Source organism: Paramacrobiotus metropolitanus, unplaced genomic scaffold (genome assembly GCF_019649055.1).
Source record: "Paramacrobiotus metropolitanus isolate TYO unplaced genomic scaffold, Prichtersi_v1.0 Parri_scaffold0000012, whole genome shotgun sequence".
NCBI classification, from domain to species: Eukaryota; Metazoa; Tardigrada; class Eutardigrada; order Parachela; family Macrobiotidae; genus Paramacrobiotus; species Paramacrobiotus metropolitanus.
Window position 1 is genome coordinate 353104 of NW_026570232.1, and position 16351 is coordinate 369454.

At 46.6% G+C, this 16351-nt stretch overlaps 1 protein-coding gene across 1 annotated transcript; it reads right to left on the minus strand.

The window, feature by feature from the left end:
• Positions 1-6721: 6721 nt before the first annotated feature.
• Positions 6722-12145, minus strand: LOC129584080 (uncharacterized). The gene is made up of 3 exons (XM_055476184.1): positions 9586-12145; positions 9159-9360; positions 6722-8801 (listed from the first exon to the last, which is right to left on the minus strand). Exons 1-3 carry the CDS (start codon positions 12143-12145, stop codon positions 6722-6724), a joined length of 4842 nt encoding a protein of 1613 aa, XP_055332159.1.
• Positions 12146-16351: the final 4206 nt, after the last annotated feature.

The following is a 16351-nucleotide window of genomic DNA, read 5'->3' on the forward strand; positions in this document are numbered from 1 at the left end:
TGTTAGAGGCATGAAAGAGACCATCGCTTCAAACAAACCTCGCAAAGATCGGATGAGTGCCCAGAGGTTCAAAACTGACCTCCTGACGGACGAAACCGACCTGGATGAAGAATCACCGACTTCGGGTTGGATAACATTACGTCCAACCTCAGGTCGGATAAAGTGGAACAACCGACAACAGGTCGGTTATGAGGATGATCCCACCGAAACGGACTTGTATGGTTCCACTTTGAGCCTGCATACCGTAACTCACTTCGGTTGAACACGGAATTACGGAATCACCGACCTCAGGTCGGATAACGTTGTAACCGACCTCGGGTCGGACATGAGAAGTAACCGACAACAGGTCGGTGGATGGAAACGCCATCGTAGGGATTCACGGAAAACGACTTCCGGACGTAAGAATTCGACCTCAATCGACCTGGGATTTGGAGTAACCGACCTCCAGTCGGATAACATTATCACCGACCTCGGGTCGGAGAACCGGTCCAACCGACCACAGAAGTCGGTTAGGAACGCCGGATCGCTCGATTCGCTTGGAACACCAGCGGATCAGCCGAGATACGACCTTTGAACGGACCAGTCACGTGGTAACCGACCTCAGGTCGTATAACATTACCACCGACCACGGGTTGGATAACATCATACCTGACCTCAGGTCGGACATCAGGAGTCACCGATAACAGGTCGGTGAAGGACGACTAAACTGAAGATTGGAACTGGAAACGACCTCGGAATGGACGAATTCGACCTAACGGGACTTGTTTGGCCCCACATGGGCCTAAATAACACGAGTTACCGAGGTCGACCATGGAGGTGCGTTATCACCGACCTCAGGTCGGATAACATTACAACCGACCTCAGGTCGGACATCCATCCTCAACCGACAGAAGGTCGGATAAACCACCGTTGGATGGAGGAACAAGAAATTCCGACCGGACCTTCGAGCCAGTTCGTATCGGAAGTCACACCCAGGCTCGTGGTAGCAGATTTAACGGTTTTAACCGACCACATTCCATCGGCATTACCACTTGGCGACCACAGAAGTCGCATGACACAAGTACGGTTTTGTCCGACCTGACCTTCTGGAATTCGGGACTTAGCCGAACTCCCTTGCCGCCGGTTAACTTACCGGCAGGCCGACCTTGGTCCGATGACCTTGGTCCATTCTCCCTAATTAGAGAGGATGCTTCGGCATTCGCAACAGCGACAGTGCCTCTCACTCCGGAACGGATGAATACGAGTCGGACGTAAGTGTCAGCCGTGCTTACCCGACCTCGGACGAATTTACCGGTTACGTTGGGTAACCCGGGAACCGACGCCCCGGACCTGATACGCCGGATTGCATTTAGACAGGAGACCCCGTGGAAACTCAAGACCCGTGGACGTCATCCTAGTCGGAATAAGCCCCGGACAGATCTCTTTTAGTACTTTTATACATTTTCTAACAAACGGAATTGTATTTTACTTAGAATCTCTAACCAGATCTGTTTTGCATTTACTTTTTTGCTCACTGGAATTGTGATTAAACTTTATTACTTTTACTTCGCGCTGTTTAACCGTCATTACTTTTCTTTTACTTTCTCCGCGAGCAAACAGAAGCAAGATGCCAGGCCAACAGAAGCAATACCGGTCCAACAACGAACCCGAGCGGCTTCCAGATTTGCGGCCGTGAGTTGCTTGCCTCTCATGGATCTGGAAGTGAAGGATGGGACGGTCAACAGACACCCGACTCCCACTGGAAGAGGACGCGTACCGGCGACCCCACATGGGTCGACCGAAGAGGTGCGACGCTGGCGCGGTACTGAGTCGGAGCATCCTCGCAGGAGCTCGGATTCCCGCCCAGAGGCATGTTAGAGGCACGACAGCCTGCGTGATAGATACGCCACTTTGCGTATGCGTATCACGGCACACATGCTGATTCGCCCTCTCTTGTACGTACGTGAGTGGCTGCACTGCACTCTCCGCCTATGCGGATACACCGCGGGCGCACTCACTGAGCATACTTGCTCTCTCGCTCCTCTCTCTCGCTGTATGACTCAGCGTATATTCGCTCGCGTTGGATACGAGTCCAGTCTGCGCACTCACATTCCATGTGTCTGGACAGCGTGACGCCGTTGCCGCCAGCACATTTCTTTCGCTACATTTCATTACGCTCTAGAACTAGCTCGCAGCAACTTGACTGCTCACTTTTCTGCCAGACATTGGCTTTGTTGTGTTTTTCCCCGCATTCACGCGGCATTTTGCTCCACTTTATTTGTACAATAAAGTCACCTGTGAGCTCTCTGTGCTTGCCTGTCACACAGTTAACATCATCTTAAAAAATGATTTGGGATGTATTAAAAGTTCAAAAAATTAATTAAATATCCATTTTGTAAATGTTTGAGAAAACATTGTCGACTCAGATAATTTCCAATATGTGCTTGCGGGCCCCGGTTGTAACCTAGTCGTTGCCTGGAGACTACGGTAACTTTAAAAGTCAGACAGACTCAGATGCAATTGATGATTCTCGCCGGGATGGTACCCTGTGGCGGTTGGCAGCCGTGCGCCTAACGTGCGCTGGAAGTCATCGTAGGCCCATAACAACAAGTGCTGAGCCCGGCACGTTTAATACCGCGCGTTCGCAAACTATGCTGTTTGGTAATTGGGCAGATACATAAAAATTCACAGAAAACCATCCTTTGCAAACGAAGAAAAAACGTGTGATAAAAATGTTTTCAGTATTCTTAAATCAAGCGCTAGTGCTATGGCCACGGTATTACACCACCGCCCGTATGACAGCACACGAACAGAAACAGAGCGAATGCATAATTCTCCTGTTGGCGCACTGTAATATCCCTGTTTGTTAGTGACGTCAAAATGACACACTGCCAGTCTGCAGTCTCGGCGAGAATCACGAATTCTTAGTGAATACCCGACTGCCTAAACAACGGTCCTAGCAGACTAATATTAGCTCATTTTTTGGAATCTCGTGAAGTTGCAAAAGGACAGTTCCACGTAGGTCCTGTTCACTTAAGCAGAAGATTTTTACTGAAATATCATTGGATGAAACCTGTTGCAGTATATCGATCTTTTATCTGGAATATATTGCCATATATGCGCTGCATATCCAAATGATAAAAAAAGGCTGCCATGTACCAAGTTTTCTAGTGTACAAATGAAATACTAACCTCTTCAAACCAAACATAAAACCCAGCATTCAGACCAAGAAATTTAATACATTAAAAAATGTTATTTCGACAAGTAAAATCAGAATAATCGAGAAATCATTGGCTTTACGTACTTAAAAGTTTCGGCCAGCTTCGTTTCTATCGTAATTGGAGACCTGAGAAATAATCCAATTGCTACACGGCAAACCTTGAACACATAAATGGCCAAGAATGTAAATATTTATTGGTTAGATTTTTGAGATATAGTTGTTTGATTTAAAAATTCGAAAATGATTAAAAGTATTTAGGACAATGAAGTCTCTTTTAACATCCAAAGATACAACAAAGATGTTCAATTAAATGTAAAAAAATTTCGACATATTTATAGATGTTTCATCGTAATATTTAAAAACGTTTTAACATACTTTAACGTATTAAAAATGTTTTCGATGATAATTTTGATTTTTGTTACCGTTCAGGATAGTTTCGAAATGTTTTGAAACATTCAAAATTCTTCTGAAATACTTTAAAAAAATTTACTTCTAAATTTAGATTGGGCTAAGTTTCCGAACTGTTTTTAAATCCCGTAAGTATAAGAAAGATGAAAACTTTGGATTGAAAAGCGACCCAACGTTTACGATCGCCCAGTCTTAAGACCAGTTTTAAATTTCGGGAACGTAAAGGGCAGATGGTCACACGGCGACCTAAAGGTCAGGGTCGCCGTGTCTTAGAACCGCAGTTTCGGGGTGTCGGGAACCTTAAGGTCACAAAGGTCACTAAAGGTCATACGGCGACCTAAAGGTCAGGGTCGCCGTGTCTTAGAACCGCAGTCTCGGGGTGTGAGGAACCAGAAGGTCAAGGTCGCCGTGTCTTAAAACCTCAAAGTGCTTATATTGAAAAAAACGCGGGCTCGCTTCGCTCGCCCGCTCGATTATCAGCTACATTTAAGTTATATAAAGCCAGAGGCCCCCTAAAAAAGTCTCCACCCCTGGGGGCAGTACCTCTGAACCATGAACACCTCTGAACCCTGAACAAGAAACTGCGTACCGAGGGTGTTCAGGGTCGGGAGGTTCCACTGTAGTATACTCTGTATTGTACCACTGTATTACTAGTACCTCTAAAGCTAGATCCAACTGTGATCCAGATACGGCGACCTAAACGGAATAGATCCCGTGGAGCGAGCAATGCGATATGTATTGCGAGCTATGCGGAAACACAAAACGTCGCACCGCTAATTGCTAACTTTTAATAATCTTGAAAAGTCTCGAGACCAGAATTCAACAAGTGATCGGCGCAGCTCGATCGTAAAGCGTAGAGCCCATTCAACAGTGTGTAACGCAGTGCAGCACGTGCTAAGCCGCGCCCACTAACACAACTCAAGCCAATCAAAAGAGACACAACACAGACACGTAATCCGGTGGCGTAGCGTTGCGGACGTGAACGCTAGTGAACCCCCGCTCACATGCCTCTGGGGGGATGCCGAGCTCCTGTGAGGCTGGACACACTCTCGAATCCACGAAAAACGACGGTCGCCAGTGTCTGTGCGTGCTCAAAAACATCAAATTCTCTTATTCCATTTTATCACATCAATTCCATAAAGGCACAATTCCATTTAATACGATGTGAATAAAGAGATCCAATTATAAAAATACTATCATAAAACAGATCAACAGTTAAACAGATCAACAAAAGTATTAATCAAAATGTAGACTAGGATCCTCCATTTCTGACTCGTAAAGGTCACAGGTCCTGTCCACCGTTTTCCGCACTTGAGTCCATTCCGCTCTGTTGAGCAACTTCGCGCATCCGTAATGCGACTTGTAATCACAATCCGCTTGAGAATCAGGTGCGTATCAAGTACGACTTAGGAATACTGCTTCATCTTTGGAATAAGGTGCGTATCAATTGTACGACTTCAAAATGAGATCCAGTAAAGGTCATGGAGGGACGTCATGTAGACAAGCGTAGTTCGCTTCCTCCCTGGTAAAGGTCATCCTTTGTTGAGATGATCCGTTGAGATGTGCGACTCTATGGGTTAATGGTCCCAAAAGGTCATGCGACTTAAACTCCGGTACGGTGACTCTATTGGGCAATAATGATCCCAAAGGTCATCCAACTTCTTTACAACTTCTGTCAAAGGTCATGGAGGGACTTAGCCGATTTTTTGCCGACTTTCAAGCACTTCTTCGCTTGCCTCCCTGGTAAAACTTTTAAAGTGACCTTTCCGTCGCACATCCAACTCCAATATGCCTCGAGCAGCCAGAGTGCCGGCAGAGTTTACCGTAACATCTCTGATGGGGCCGGCTAACTACCGCATTAAATTTACCCCATGACGCTTCCACATTAAATCTTTAACTCTTGTTCGCCGCTTGTGGCCCCGCTTCCGTACGAGAGATCCGGCTTGATTACCGTTATTTCTCTCGTTAAGTTTTGACACTGAATCGTATGGAGAGATGGCCGGCATAGTTTACCGTGGCATCTCCGATGGGGCCGGCTAATAGACCGAATCAAATTCAACCCCATTAATATTTCCACCTGTTGTCTTTCTCTTTTTCGCCGCTTGTGGCCCACTTTCGTATTCAAGAGATCCGGCTTGATTACCGTAGTTTCTCTTGCCAATTTATAACACTGAATCGCTTAAGGAGGAGAGCCGGCTGACTGCCGTAACTGCTCCCTTGGGGCCGGCTTAATAGGCCGAATCAATTTCAACCCCAATCGATGCTCCACATGATTTCTTTATCCTTTGCGGTTTTGTGCTATAAACGCTGAAAACAACAGATACACAAATACAGTTTATGTGAACAAGTCATATCGCCCTCATATACAACACCATTTTTCATTTTTGTGACGTACCGACAATGATGCCGTAGACGTCCATTTAATAGTGTGATCCTAACGACCAACACTATTCCATTTCATTTGATTCGTCTTCGCCGTCTCTTGGCGGACGTTTCTTAGTGCTTTCCGGTTGATTACGGTCAGATGTTCGATCGACTGGTTCCGTTGAATCAACCGCCATGACCTTCTCCGGATCAACATCTCGCTGACCGCGACCTTTCCCTTGGCGGCTTCTCTTAATTGCCTCAACTTTATGGCGTGCATCATTCGCTTCCAACCGCAGTCTTCGGTTATCAGGGTCATCCGCCAATCGGCGTTGTACATCAGCGAGATTGTCGCGAAGCTGCTGGTTTCGCAGGCCACGTCGTCCTATCTGATTAGGAGCACGGTCTGGGCGTCGGTCGCCTTTATTCACCAGGAATTCGTTAATGTAAACGTCTACTCCGTCTACCGGTTCGACATAATCGCTTCGCATAGTATCTTTGATCTTATTAATCCTCTCTTCAACTTGGGAGGCATGTCGTTGTGTGAGATTGCCCTTTTCCATTCGTATCTTGCACTTTTTTAGTGCCTTTCTAGCTGTGTGAGCTATTCCGACATGTTCCATGGGTTCGCCCAATTTCGCCACGTAAGGTCGGAAGAACGGTGGAATATCGTCCTTCATGGTATTGGACACCAACTGATTCTGAGTCTTATAATGTGCCAGTCTCGCTGCAAAGACCTTTTGCCCCATCCTACCTTGCGGCATAATCTTTCGGGTCCACCTGTAATCCGATCGATGCTCGTGCTGCTAACAACTTGAAAGCTGGATTCACATATCGTAAGACGAACTGGGCCACATATTCTTGTCTTTCCGGATAATCACGATAGTAAAATTGGGTCATCCCGATTGGGTCTGTTGTATCCAGTGGTACATCCAATAGGTTCAAATCCACCAGGCTGTGTAATCCGTTCCTTCGGATAGGGAGATAACAATCTCTTATTGAGTCACGGGGTATATATAACCGACGGAAGGTTCCTTGTTCCACTCCCTCCTTAATTTCTTTCGCATATCCCGAGTCAAATAAAAACTGACGCAACTGATTCAGTGCGGTATGAATTTTATTCGCCTCTGCCGAGTCGCCTTCGATCCCGAAGTATCGGCAAATTTCCACCTTTTGTTCGTCAGTGTCGTTCATGTTATATTCCATATCGACAGACTCAGGATGTCGGTTATTAAATCTGGAAGTTTTGCGTTGCTCATTTACACGCCGGTCATCCGCTTCACGCTGAGCTTCTTGCTCACGTCGTTCATCGAGTTCCCGCTGCGGCGGTTCATTACTCGCCGATAAAGCCGGTTGCAGGTCACTATCCAGAATCACATTTCGTCGATGGGTCACGTTTTCTTGAGACGCTTCCGCAATCGAGCTAGTCCCTTCCATCAAGTCGTCTTCTTGAACGGTGCTTATAATTGGATCCACCACATGGACTGTTGACTCCATTCGCTGATGCTTTGGTGGTGTATCTTCTCGTTCCGCGCTCGATGACCTTTTGCTCGCACCAGATTCAAAGCCTGCATAGTACTTATCTCTCTCTTGCCATCTTTTATCCCGTGGGTCTGGTGTTCGATTTCGGGTACGTTCGCGTCGCTTGTCCCATGACCTTTCAGGTGTTGACATTCGGACATTGCGATTACGGAATGGAACTTCCAACGGCACCTGATGACCTTCTTTTTCAGGCTCTGTGCGGAACGTCTCCGCACGCCGTTGTTCTTCGCGTCCTCTTGTCGCGGCCAAAATCTTTGCCGTGTCGATTTTTCGCTGAATACTAGTTTCGGTGATCTCGTTTCCATGGCGTACCCATCCTCTTCCGCCACGGTAATCCTGGTCGCGAGAACGCTCGCGTGACCTTTCGCTACGGTAATCGCGTGTCCTTTCGCGAGAGTGTTCGCGTGACCTTTCGTTTCGTCTTCCAGAGGTCCGCTCGTGTTCGCGTGAATGTCCGCGTGACCTTTCTCTATGCGGAGGCGATCGAGGTCGTATAAAGCCTTCATCCCGTTTGAAACTTCTGAGCGCTTGCAGGACGTTACTTTCAGTTTGACGGGATCTGCGCAGCTCTTCCATACGCTCTTCGACTGCCTTCTTGATGTATGGCGCTGGAGCGAAACCTTTCTGTAGTCTCAATTTTTCTCGTAATAACATGTCAAATAAGTCCTGTGGCATAGCCGCGGGGTCTTTCGTCAACGTATCAATCTGAATGATGAGGGACTGACGTATTAACTGTGCTTCATCGTCGTTGAGACTGGCTGTAGGTACAGCTGAACTTGACGAACTGGTCGACGTCTCCCGTGCAGCTTGTTCACTTAAACGCTTATTTTCCGCGTTAATTTTCGCGCGAAGTTCGTCTTCCATTTTCTGTACTCGCATTTTCTCTCTATCCTCTTCGAACTTCTTGCGGTAAGCGTCCGTTTGCGGACATTTCAATGATTCCAAAGTCTCGTCCCAGCCACTCTCATTGTTCTGGATCGCTTCCCGGTAACGGTCCTCAAGTAACATTCGTTCTTCTACTGGGATGCTGCCGTAGTTCCTTGCGCTGATTAGATTTCGGAAGACATCTAGGTTACCACGTTTAGCTTCCATAATCCCGACAAGTGAGACGATATGTGGATCTCCCAACTTGTGGATACATGTGTAGCACGGGAATTTCTTATCAACCTTCTTGTTATTCCGTAGACAGTCCGGACACTTTGGGTTATAGCCCGTAGATCTGTCTATCTCCGACGCTGAGCTTTTAGAAGAGGCTTGACCTTTTTGTGCCATTTCCTCCGTTTTAAATCTGTAATCAGAAAACAATCCATCATAGTAAACTTTCCACGTTAATCTTTTCCATTCCTATCCGTTATCAAGGCTTTCTATCATTTTTACGCCTATTCCGTTACGGAGCTGAGGCTTTCCTAGCTCCTGTATCTCTCTCTATCGCTATAACGTGGTGACCTTTCTCACGTTATTCGCGCTTTCTGACTACTGTGACCTTTTCTATTAGTCTTATCGCCGCTACATCTCGAGATGACGTTTTTCGCGTTCAATTTCGTCGATGGAACTTTTCTCATTCGTTTTTAACTGTTTATGCTTTTTCTGTAATATGCAGGGTTCATTACTCGCTGCATATTACACGCATCCTATTCATTCTGACTCCTTCGCCGGCGGTTGATATGGCTTAAAGTCAACTCGGCCGTCCTGTTTAATATGGAGCACTTCATCTGAAATCAGTGCCTCCACGGCATTCTTGATCCATTCTTTATCGTTTTCGATATTCAATTCTCCCAATTCGTAATGGACGGCCATGAAATTCGAAAGGTCACCCCATGACGCTCCGTTGGTACCTCCAATGGCGTCTAAAGCAACATCTGTAATGGCAATCTTCCAGGCCTCCAGTTCCATTTTTAGTCTGGGCGTTCGTTCCTGACCCTGTTTCGGAAGGTAGTAGATAATTTTGTTGTCTTTGTTGTATTTGCATCCCAACTTTCCTTCCTTATATGCTCGTTTCAAAACCCGTTCGGTCATGTTGAGTGACGATCTTCCGTTCGAGTTTACTGCGACTTGTCTTTTAAGATCGGTGCCGAGCATTTCTTTTTCTCGAATAATCTGAAGCGCCGCTTGGACTTCGTTCCATGTCCGATTATTCACGTCTAACGGTGCTCCGAGCGAGTAATCTGTCGCCTCTTTGATTTCCGTTTTCTGGGGGGATTGTGCCGAGTCCGTTGAGTCCGTTTCTTGGCTCCGTTTGTCATCGATTGTCAACTTTGCCAATGATCCGGATGATGACTGGGCGGATTTCGGTTCAGCCGTTTTCTCTTCCTGCGGTAGAGTCTCATGACCTCCCAGTTCGCCCGCCGACTTTGATCGTTCTTTCTCAAAAACGTCCTTTAATGGGGCGAATAATGACCTCTGAAACACCTGGCGCGCGGCAGCTGCTGCTGCTTCCGCTTCCGCCGCCGCTTTCTCCATTGGGAGCATGATCTTTTCTTTCGCTCCTTTTTGAGAAGTCTCATGACCTTTCGTTTGAGCTTCCGTCACAGTTCCGGATGTTCCTTGACCTTTAGGCTGGTCATCCTTTTCTGCCGGTTCAAGGGGCGTCTGTGTCGTAGTGTCGTCGTCACTTTCTTCTGATTCCTCATCCATTGGTCCTCTCGCTTTCGACCTTCTCGAGGTCTGTGATTTGACCCCTGCTGCTGCTTCTTCAGCGGTCTTTTGTGCAATCAAATTCAGTATTGGAGTGGAAGGGTCGCCGCTCGATGGAGCTTTTTCCATCTCCTGGCTGTCAGACATGTGACAATGGGTTTGTTTTTCCGGCGGTATCAGGCCTACTCTCGTGTATCGGATCGGATATCCTCTATGTGCATTCGTTGTGGCAAGAACGTTCTGTTTTATCATCCTCGGCAATACACGTTCAGTGGCCGTGTCAATTTCCTTTATCATTCCTTTTCCGTCATTCCAAACAGCGTTGATATATTGGCTGATCCGGTGACTCGTTGACCCCAGCGGGCTTGTCATTCCTGCAATTGCCCTCTCGATTCGCATTGCGGTATCTTCATTGGGAGTCGTCAGCGCCTTATCTGAACTTGACGGTCTGAATAACTTAGCGTTATACGCAAAGTTAGGGTGCTTCTGAATGAGTTTTCCCGCGTTCAGCGCGAATTCCAAAACCACATCGAACTTTTGTTTGGTGAAACTGCGATGCTTTTCTTTTCTCAAATATTTCTTCAGGCCCGTTCTGAATTTCGATGTTACTGATGTCGTTCTTATCCGCGTGAAATTCTTCTCGGCTCCATCAAACGCATCAATAATTTCATCAATCGTAGTCATGTTATCACTGTCTGGATCTTCGAATTCCGCTTCATCTCCGGAGTAATCAAGTTCACTTTCTCCGTCCGGTTCAATGTAATTTGCTATCGCCAATGCGTCAATCTTCATAGGTGCCTTGCCCTTTCTCTTAGTTTTAACGGGTTCGCTCTTTGCTTTCTTCCCTTTTTCCAGAACTTCTGCCAGGCTTCTTGGTTCTGTGGTTCTTGATCGAGTCGGTTTCGAGTCTGTATGTGACCTAGTACTAACCGTCGAAGTACTTGGTAGGCTCACTTCCGACGCTTCCGATTCGCGAGACGTCTCTCGTTTAGGCTTCTCGCGCTTTCCTTTCTCTTTGCGTTCTTTTAACGTAGATGCCGAGATGATAACCGGGACAACTTGTTTGATAGCTATGGTCTTTCCCTTATGTTTAGGCGGCTCGTCCTCGGTGACCTTTGACTTTGATGTAGCCGACTCGATAATGAGTTTCTTTGAAGTTGTGGGTGTCGATGACCTTTCACCAACTTCTGTGACAGACTCGTTCAGGATTTCGACATCAGGGGAAGACGGTTTATCCTTTTTCTTTCTCTCTTCTCTCTTTTTCCCGGTGCTTTTGCTTTCGCTTTCGTCACCGCTCTTTTTCTTCTTCTCCTCTTCTTCCCTTCGTTTCTTTAGGAAGTCACCTTTCTTAACCTTTTCGCGGTTCATGGCTTGTTCCAGTTTTGGTGCGACTTTTGGACGACGAGCTTTGGAAGGTTTAACGACAACTTTTGGAGGGGCATCGTCCTCTTCAACTGCTTCGTTGTCTTCTTCTTCGTCGGTCGATTCTTCCGCCGAGTCATCTTCATCTTTTTCTTCCTCTGAGTCATCTCCTTTTGATGGTCGTTGGGTACTCTCCGTTCCTGCTACTTCGGCTACGGAGGCCTCTGCCATCTCTCCGGCTCCACCTTCTTGTGCCGGGTTTATTTCCAGATGAGCCGTCGCTACATTCGGTGCTTGCGTCATTACTTCCCACAAAGGATTGAGTTTCTCATCATAGAACACCGTTTTGTACGATCCATCGTTCATTGTCTTTGTGATCCGTAGGTGGGCTCCGTCCATTTCTGCTCGATGGCGCATCATGCTGGTCATCGTATTCTTATGAGCGTTAGCGTCCTGGCGATCGCTTGGTGGAATTAGGTTCCACAATTCGTCGCGAGCCTTTTGATCAGCGTTACGAGCGCTTTCATCTGATGTGTCCCATGGTGCGAATGGAATCGGGTCTCCCGTTATCTGATCAACGATCACCGCCGTTATGATCTCCGTTGGATCAGCCTCGTATTCCAATTTCAATGTCATTTTCCTGCATGTCGCATCGGTATATTTCAAAATTGACTCGTAGTCATCCTTTGTTCGTTTCTTTGGGTCAGGATCTGCAGTCGATTTTGGACGAATTCTTTCGGCTGTCAGAAGCCTGCCTTCCGCGGTGTATGTGTACGCTAAGTGGTCGTCATTGGTGCCCACTTTTATCCGGATCCATGCGTTTTCTTCGGTCGCCACCTTCGACACAACATGTTTCATCATCTGAACAAGAACTCTTGGATTATGACGCTCTTCTGGGGGAATGAACTGTAGCGCCTCGTAGACTTCTTTCTTTGATTTCTCCCCAATCTCGTTTTTGACTGATCTATCCGCTAGAGGATTGTACGAGTCAATCTCATCATTCGTTCCTTTATCCACTATCCTCGCGGTGACCTTTCGTTCATTGTGGTCTGTCCCAGTGTATTTGCACGTAAAGGTTCTCGGTTTCGGAAATCGAAGCGCTTTCGGTCTCGTATTCGACGACGTAGGCGGCACACTCTGTCTACCCACTGGAATCGGTGTCTGTGGTTTGGCCGGTGGTTCTTTACTCGCTGTGACCTTTTTGGTCCGCTGTCCTTTCTTCTCAGCTTCTGGTGGGCTGTTTGTCGGTGACCTTGCTCTTTTTCCACTTTTTGTGGTCCCGCTGGACGGCTCTGTAACCGAACTGGTACGTCCGCGTACTGATCCTGCAGTCGAACTGGCTCGTGACCTTTCAGCTCGTTTGTTTAGTTCGGTCTCAATCTTTCTCTTCGTTGTCAAAAGGTCACTATCAGACATCTGATCTACTGATGCTGCTTTTTCGGTTAACGGTCCGGATGGTCCCGCACTGCTGGTTGTTGGGATCATTTTCCCTTCTGGGAACACCTTAAGGTATCTCAGGACCTTCTCAATTATCCAAGGCCATTGTCTGCCATTTACTGTCGGGTGGTACTGCCACATCGATGCGATCTTTATCGCTAATTCTTTGCGCATTGCTTCGATTAGCTTCGTTTTATCCTTCAGTGCAATATGGCATGGTCTGATGACTGCCTCCAGGCTTATCAACTTCCCGTACCATCCATGTTCATCTTCAACTCTCATATGAATTCTGTAAAGGTCACGGCACATCCTATTAAAGTCCTGGATTGCCTCTCTGTCCGTCTCTGTCAATTTTTCCGCTTTGTCCACAATCACGTTTAAACGCGCGTCATCTTCTCTAAGATCCAATGGGAGTTTTGGTGCGTACTCATGCACTGGGGGCGTTGCCCGCACTGGGGGCGTTGCCCGTGCGTTCGCCTGGGGGCGTTGCCCGTAATCCATCTGGTTCGATCTCGTCTAAGTTGGGGCCCAGCGATGGTAACATGCCTCGCGGTCGTGGCGAATCATATCGGTTTCCTCCTCGCCTCCCTCCTTTTTGTGGCGAGTGTCGGTGAAGTCGTTGCGCACCTAATTGTTGCGGTGATCTCAAACGAGGTGCTCCAATGTCCGACAGTGACAAACCTCCTGTTGATGGGAAAGGTGGCAATAGCGGGGATCCCCTTTGAGACTGTACTGGAGTCGATACCATTCCGCTAAATCCGCTATGTCCCATGAATCTGCTCGGTGTGGTCTGTTGCGGTGGCGGCATTAACGTTGTTGCCGATCCCATCATCACCTGCGATGGTCCCATTGGTGGGGTGTACGCTCCTGGATAGGGCTGATAAGGGACATTGTACGTCGGTTGTTCTGTGTACTGGGTTCCGGCAGTCGAGCCGTGGTGCACCCAGTTAACCGTATCCTGATAACTTGTCGGCTGTCCTGGATATCCGTAATACACTGTTCCAGGCTCGTTCTGTGCCGTTCCTGCTGACGACATCGACCCTTCCCCGTATGAGGTGTCGTAACCGTATTCACCTTCCATTCTTTTAGGAGTCGATGCTTTTAACGGATTTCCGATGCTTTCCGAATCAGAGTTGTCTGAGTTTTGTCGTTCCAATCTATCCATTAACTGTGCTTACCTTCTGTAATAACGAAACAATATCGATTAGCTTTATAACGGTGATGACCTTTTACACCTTCCCAACTCCTATTTTTAGTGTAGTCAACCCCTTATTTATATTTATGTGGTTTATTTGTCTTTGCGTCCTCTAGTTATCCGATCAAGGAGTTCTTTGTCGGCAGCATCTTCAACTTCACCTTTCTGGGTTAACAACTCTGTGGGGGTAAGTTTCTTTTTCTTCGGTTTGATCTTTCTCTCATCGATTGCCTTCGCTATTTCGCGGCCCAGCTGTTCAGCTTTCGATTTGACCGCTTCTATTTCCTCCTTTCTCTTTTGTATGAGGTCGCTCTCATTATTGGTAGCAGCGCGTGGTTCGAAAAAGGATTGTTGTGAGTCCTTTTTGGAAGTGCGCTCTGGTACTTCCTCATTGCTCGGGCGATTCTCAGCGCCATCTCGTTTTTTCGGATGGTGATCCCCGTCTCTGGTAGCAGTGCGTTGTTGCGCAAGTGTACAGCGCAAGCGTGTTCTGTGGGTCATGAGCTGCATGCATCATGAATTACATACATATTTATCATCATAACGGGCGTGCTTAAAATGGATACAGTTGCGGATGCGGTTGAATGCGGTTGGTTGTCGTGGTTGAGTGCAGGATAGTTGCTGTTGTGAGCAAGTCAAAGGTTGTGGTTTGACGATAACAAGCAAATGATTGAGCGTGAAGAAAGGAATGAATCATTGTGTAAACCAATAGTGTGTCTTTGTTGTCTGCAATGTTTTATCTCTCGTAACATGTATTAAGTGCCTGGCTAAAAAAGTAGTGTGCGATGAAGTTGTCAAATGATTTAGTACATCTCCATCCAGCCTCGGAACAACTTCTCTTGGAATCTTGCAACTTCTCTTGCCTTTATCTTTGCATGCCCTTTTGTTAGCATTCGAGTGTTGTCTGCTAATCGGCATTAAAGGTCATTGGGTCGGATCAGTTGTGGCCGCTTTCACGTTGTAGCAAGTAGCAATAGATAAAGGTCATAACCACCGAGTCACAGCTAACCTTTAGTTACGCGACATGGAGGGCATGTGTGCGTAGCAAGTAAAGGTAGCTGAAGGTGTGGAGCTGCGATGGAAGGTCAAGTTATTTCAGTAGTGGTGAGGTTATAACCACTGCAAGTGTTTCAGAGTGAGTTGATGTGCTGTTAGCAGCAGTGAGTGTACTGCTGCAAGTGACAATGTATTAGTAGTGGTGGGTGCATTACCACTACGCGTGTTAATCGTGAGACATCAGTGCGAGTGATTTGCTGTTATAATTGTTAATGGATAGTGTGTCATTGTGGACCCTGTGAGACGAGCGACGAGTGTGGATTGTGAAAAGTCACAAGTGTCGCTTACAGCAAACCACGCGTTGTATGAGCGAGTGTGGGAGCGGTATCTAGTAAGAATACTTGGCACTGCTTCCAAACGACGTCGGTGAATGTTTCAAGGCTCGTTAGTGCATAAGTTGGTGCCGGCGTTCTGCGGTTCTTTTCTCGGAGCGTACAACGATAGGTGTGTTGGAGCGGAAGCGGGTGCAGGTGGTCGACAACTAGCGGGAGCAGCATAACGGCATTCCTCTGTAAGTCGTATGGCAAGTTATCATTTTTGCTTTCTCTTCGTGGGTCCTTTTGTTCATGAGATAGTTTAAACAGGATAAGTTAATAACGATGTGCATTTGCTTTCAGTTTGTTTTTTTAAAATAAAGTTTGTGTCAAAAATAGTCATTTGGTTGACTTCGGACGAATGTTTGTTATTAACTGGTTATTCATGAAAATTGATCTTATGATTAAGTTGACCTTAGAAGATAGTCCTAATATTAATAGAATCGTAAATCATCAGCTTACTTTGAGGGATTTCGATCATTTTAACAGTGTGTGCTCTAGATTGTTCGCGGATTTTCCCTGTATTCTTTCGATTTCTTTTGCATGTAAAAAATACGGCGTATATGGTGAGACCCGCTTGGAAGGAAATATTTATAAGCAGTACCAGCAGAGTAGAAACAGTAATACTTAAGTACGTATTTAGGTATATTTCGATGCCGTCTTTTCATGCCATTAATTTTCGAAAAAAATTGAATTAACTCTTAAATATCTCGATTTGTAGAATAATTAAGTTTTTTATCTGCGCAAGTCAAAAGTCCTGCTGACGTACCAGAAAGAGCGAATCTGTAAATCGTCGTAACCGATCGTTTTAACATGCCCCTTTAAAATGCGATTCTTGAA

Coding starts and splice junctions, on each gene's coding strand:
- LOC129584080 (XM_055476184.1), bottom strand. CDS start 12,145: ATGACATTGAAATTGGAATACGAGGCTGATCCAACGGAGATCATAACG. Junction 9,361..9,585: donor TCGAGAAAAAGAAATGCTCG/GCACCGATCTTA, acceptor ATGTTGCTTTAG/ACGCCATTGGAGGTACCAAC. Junction 8,802..9,158: donor TATCAACCGCCGGCGAAGGA/GTCAGAATGAAT, acceptor TTCTGATTACAG/ATTTAAAACGGAGGAAATGG.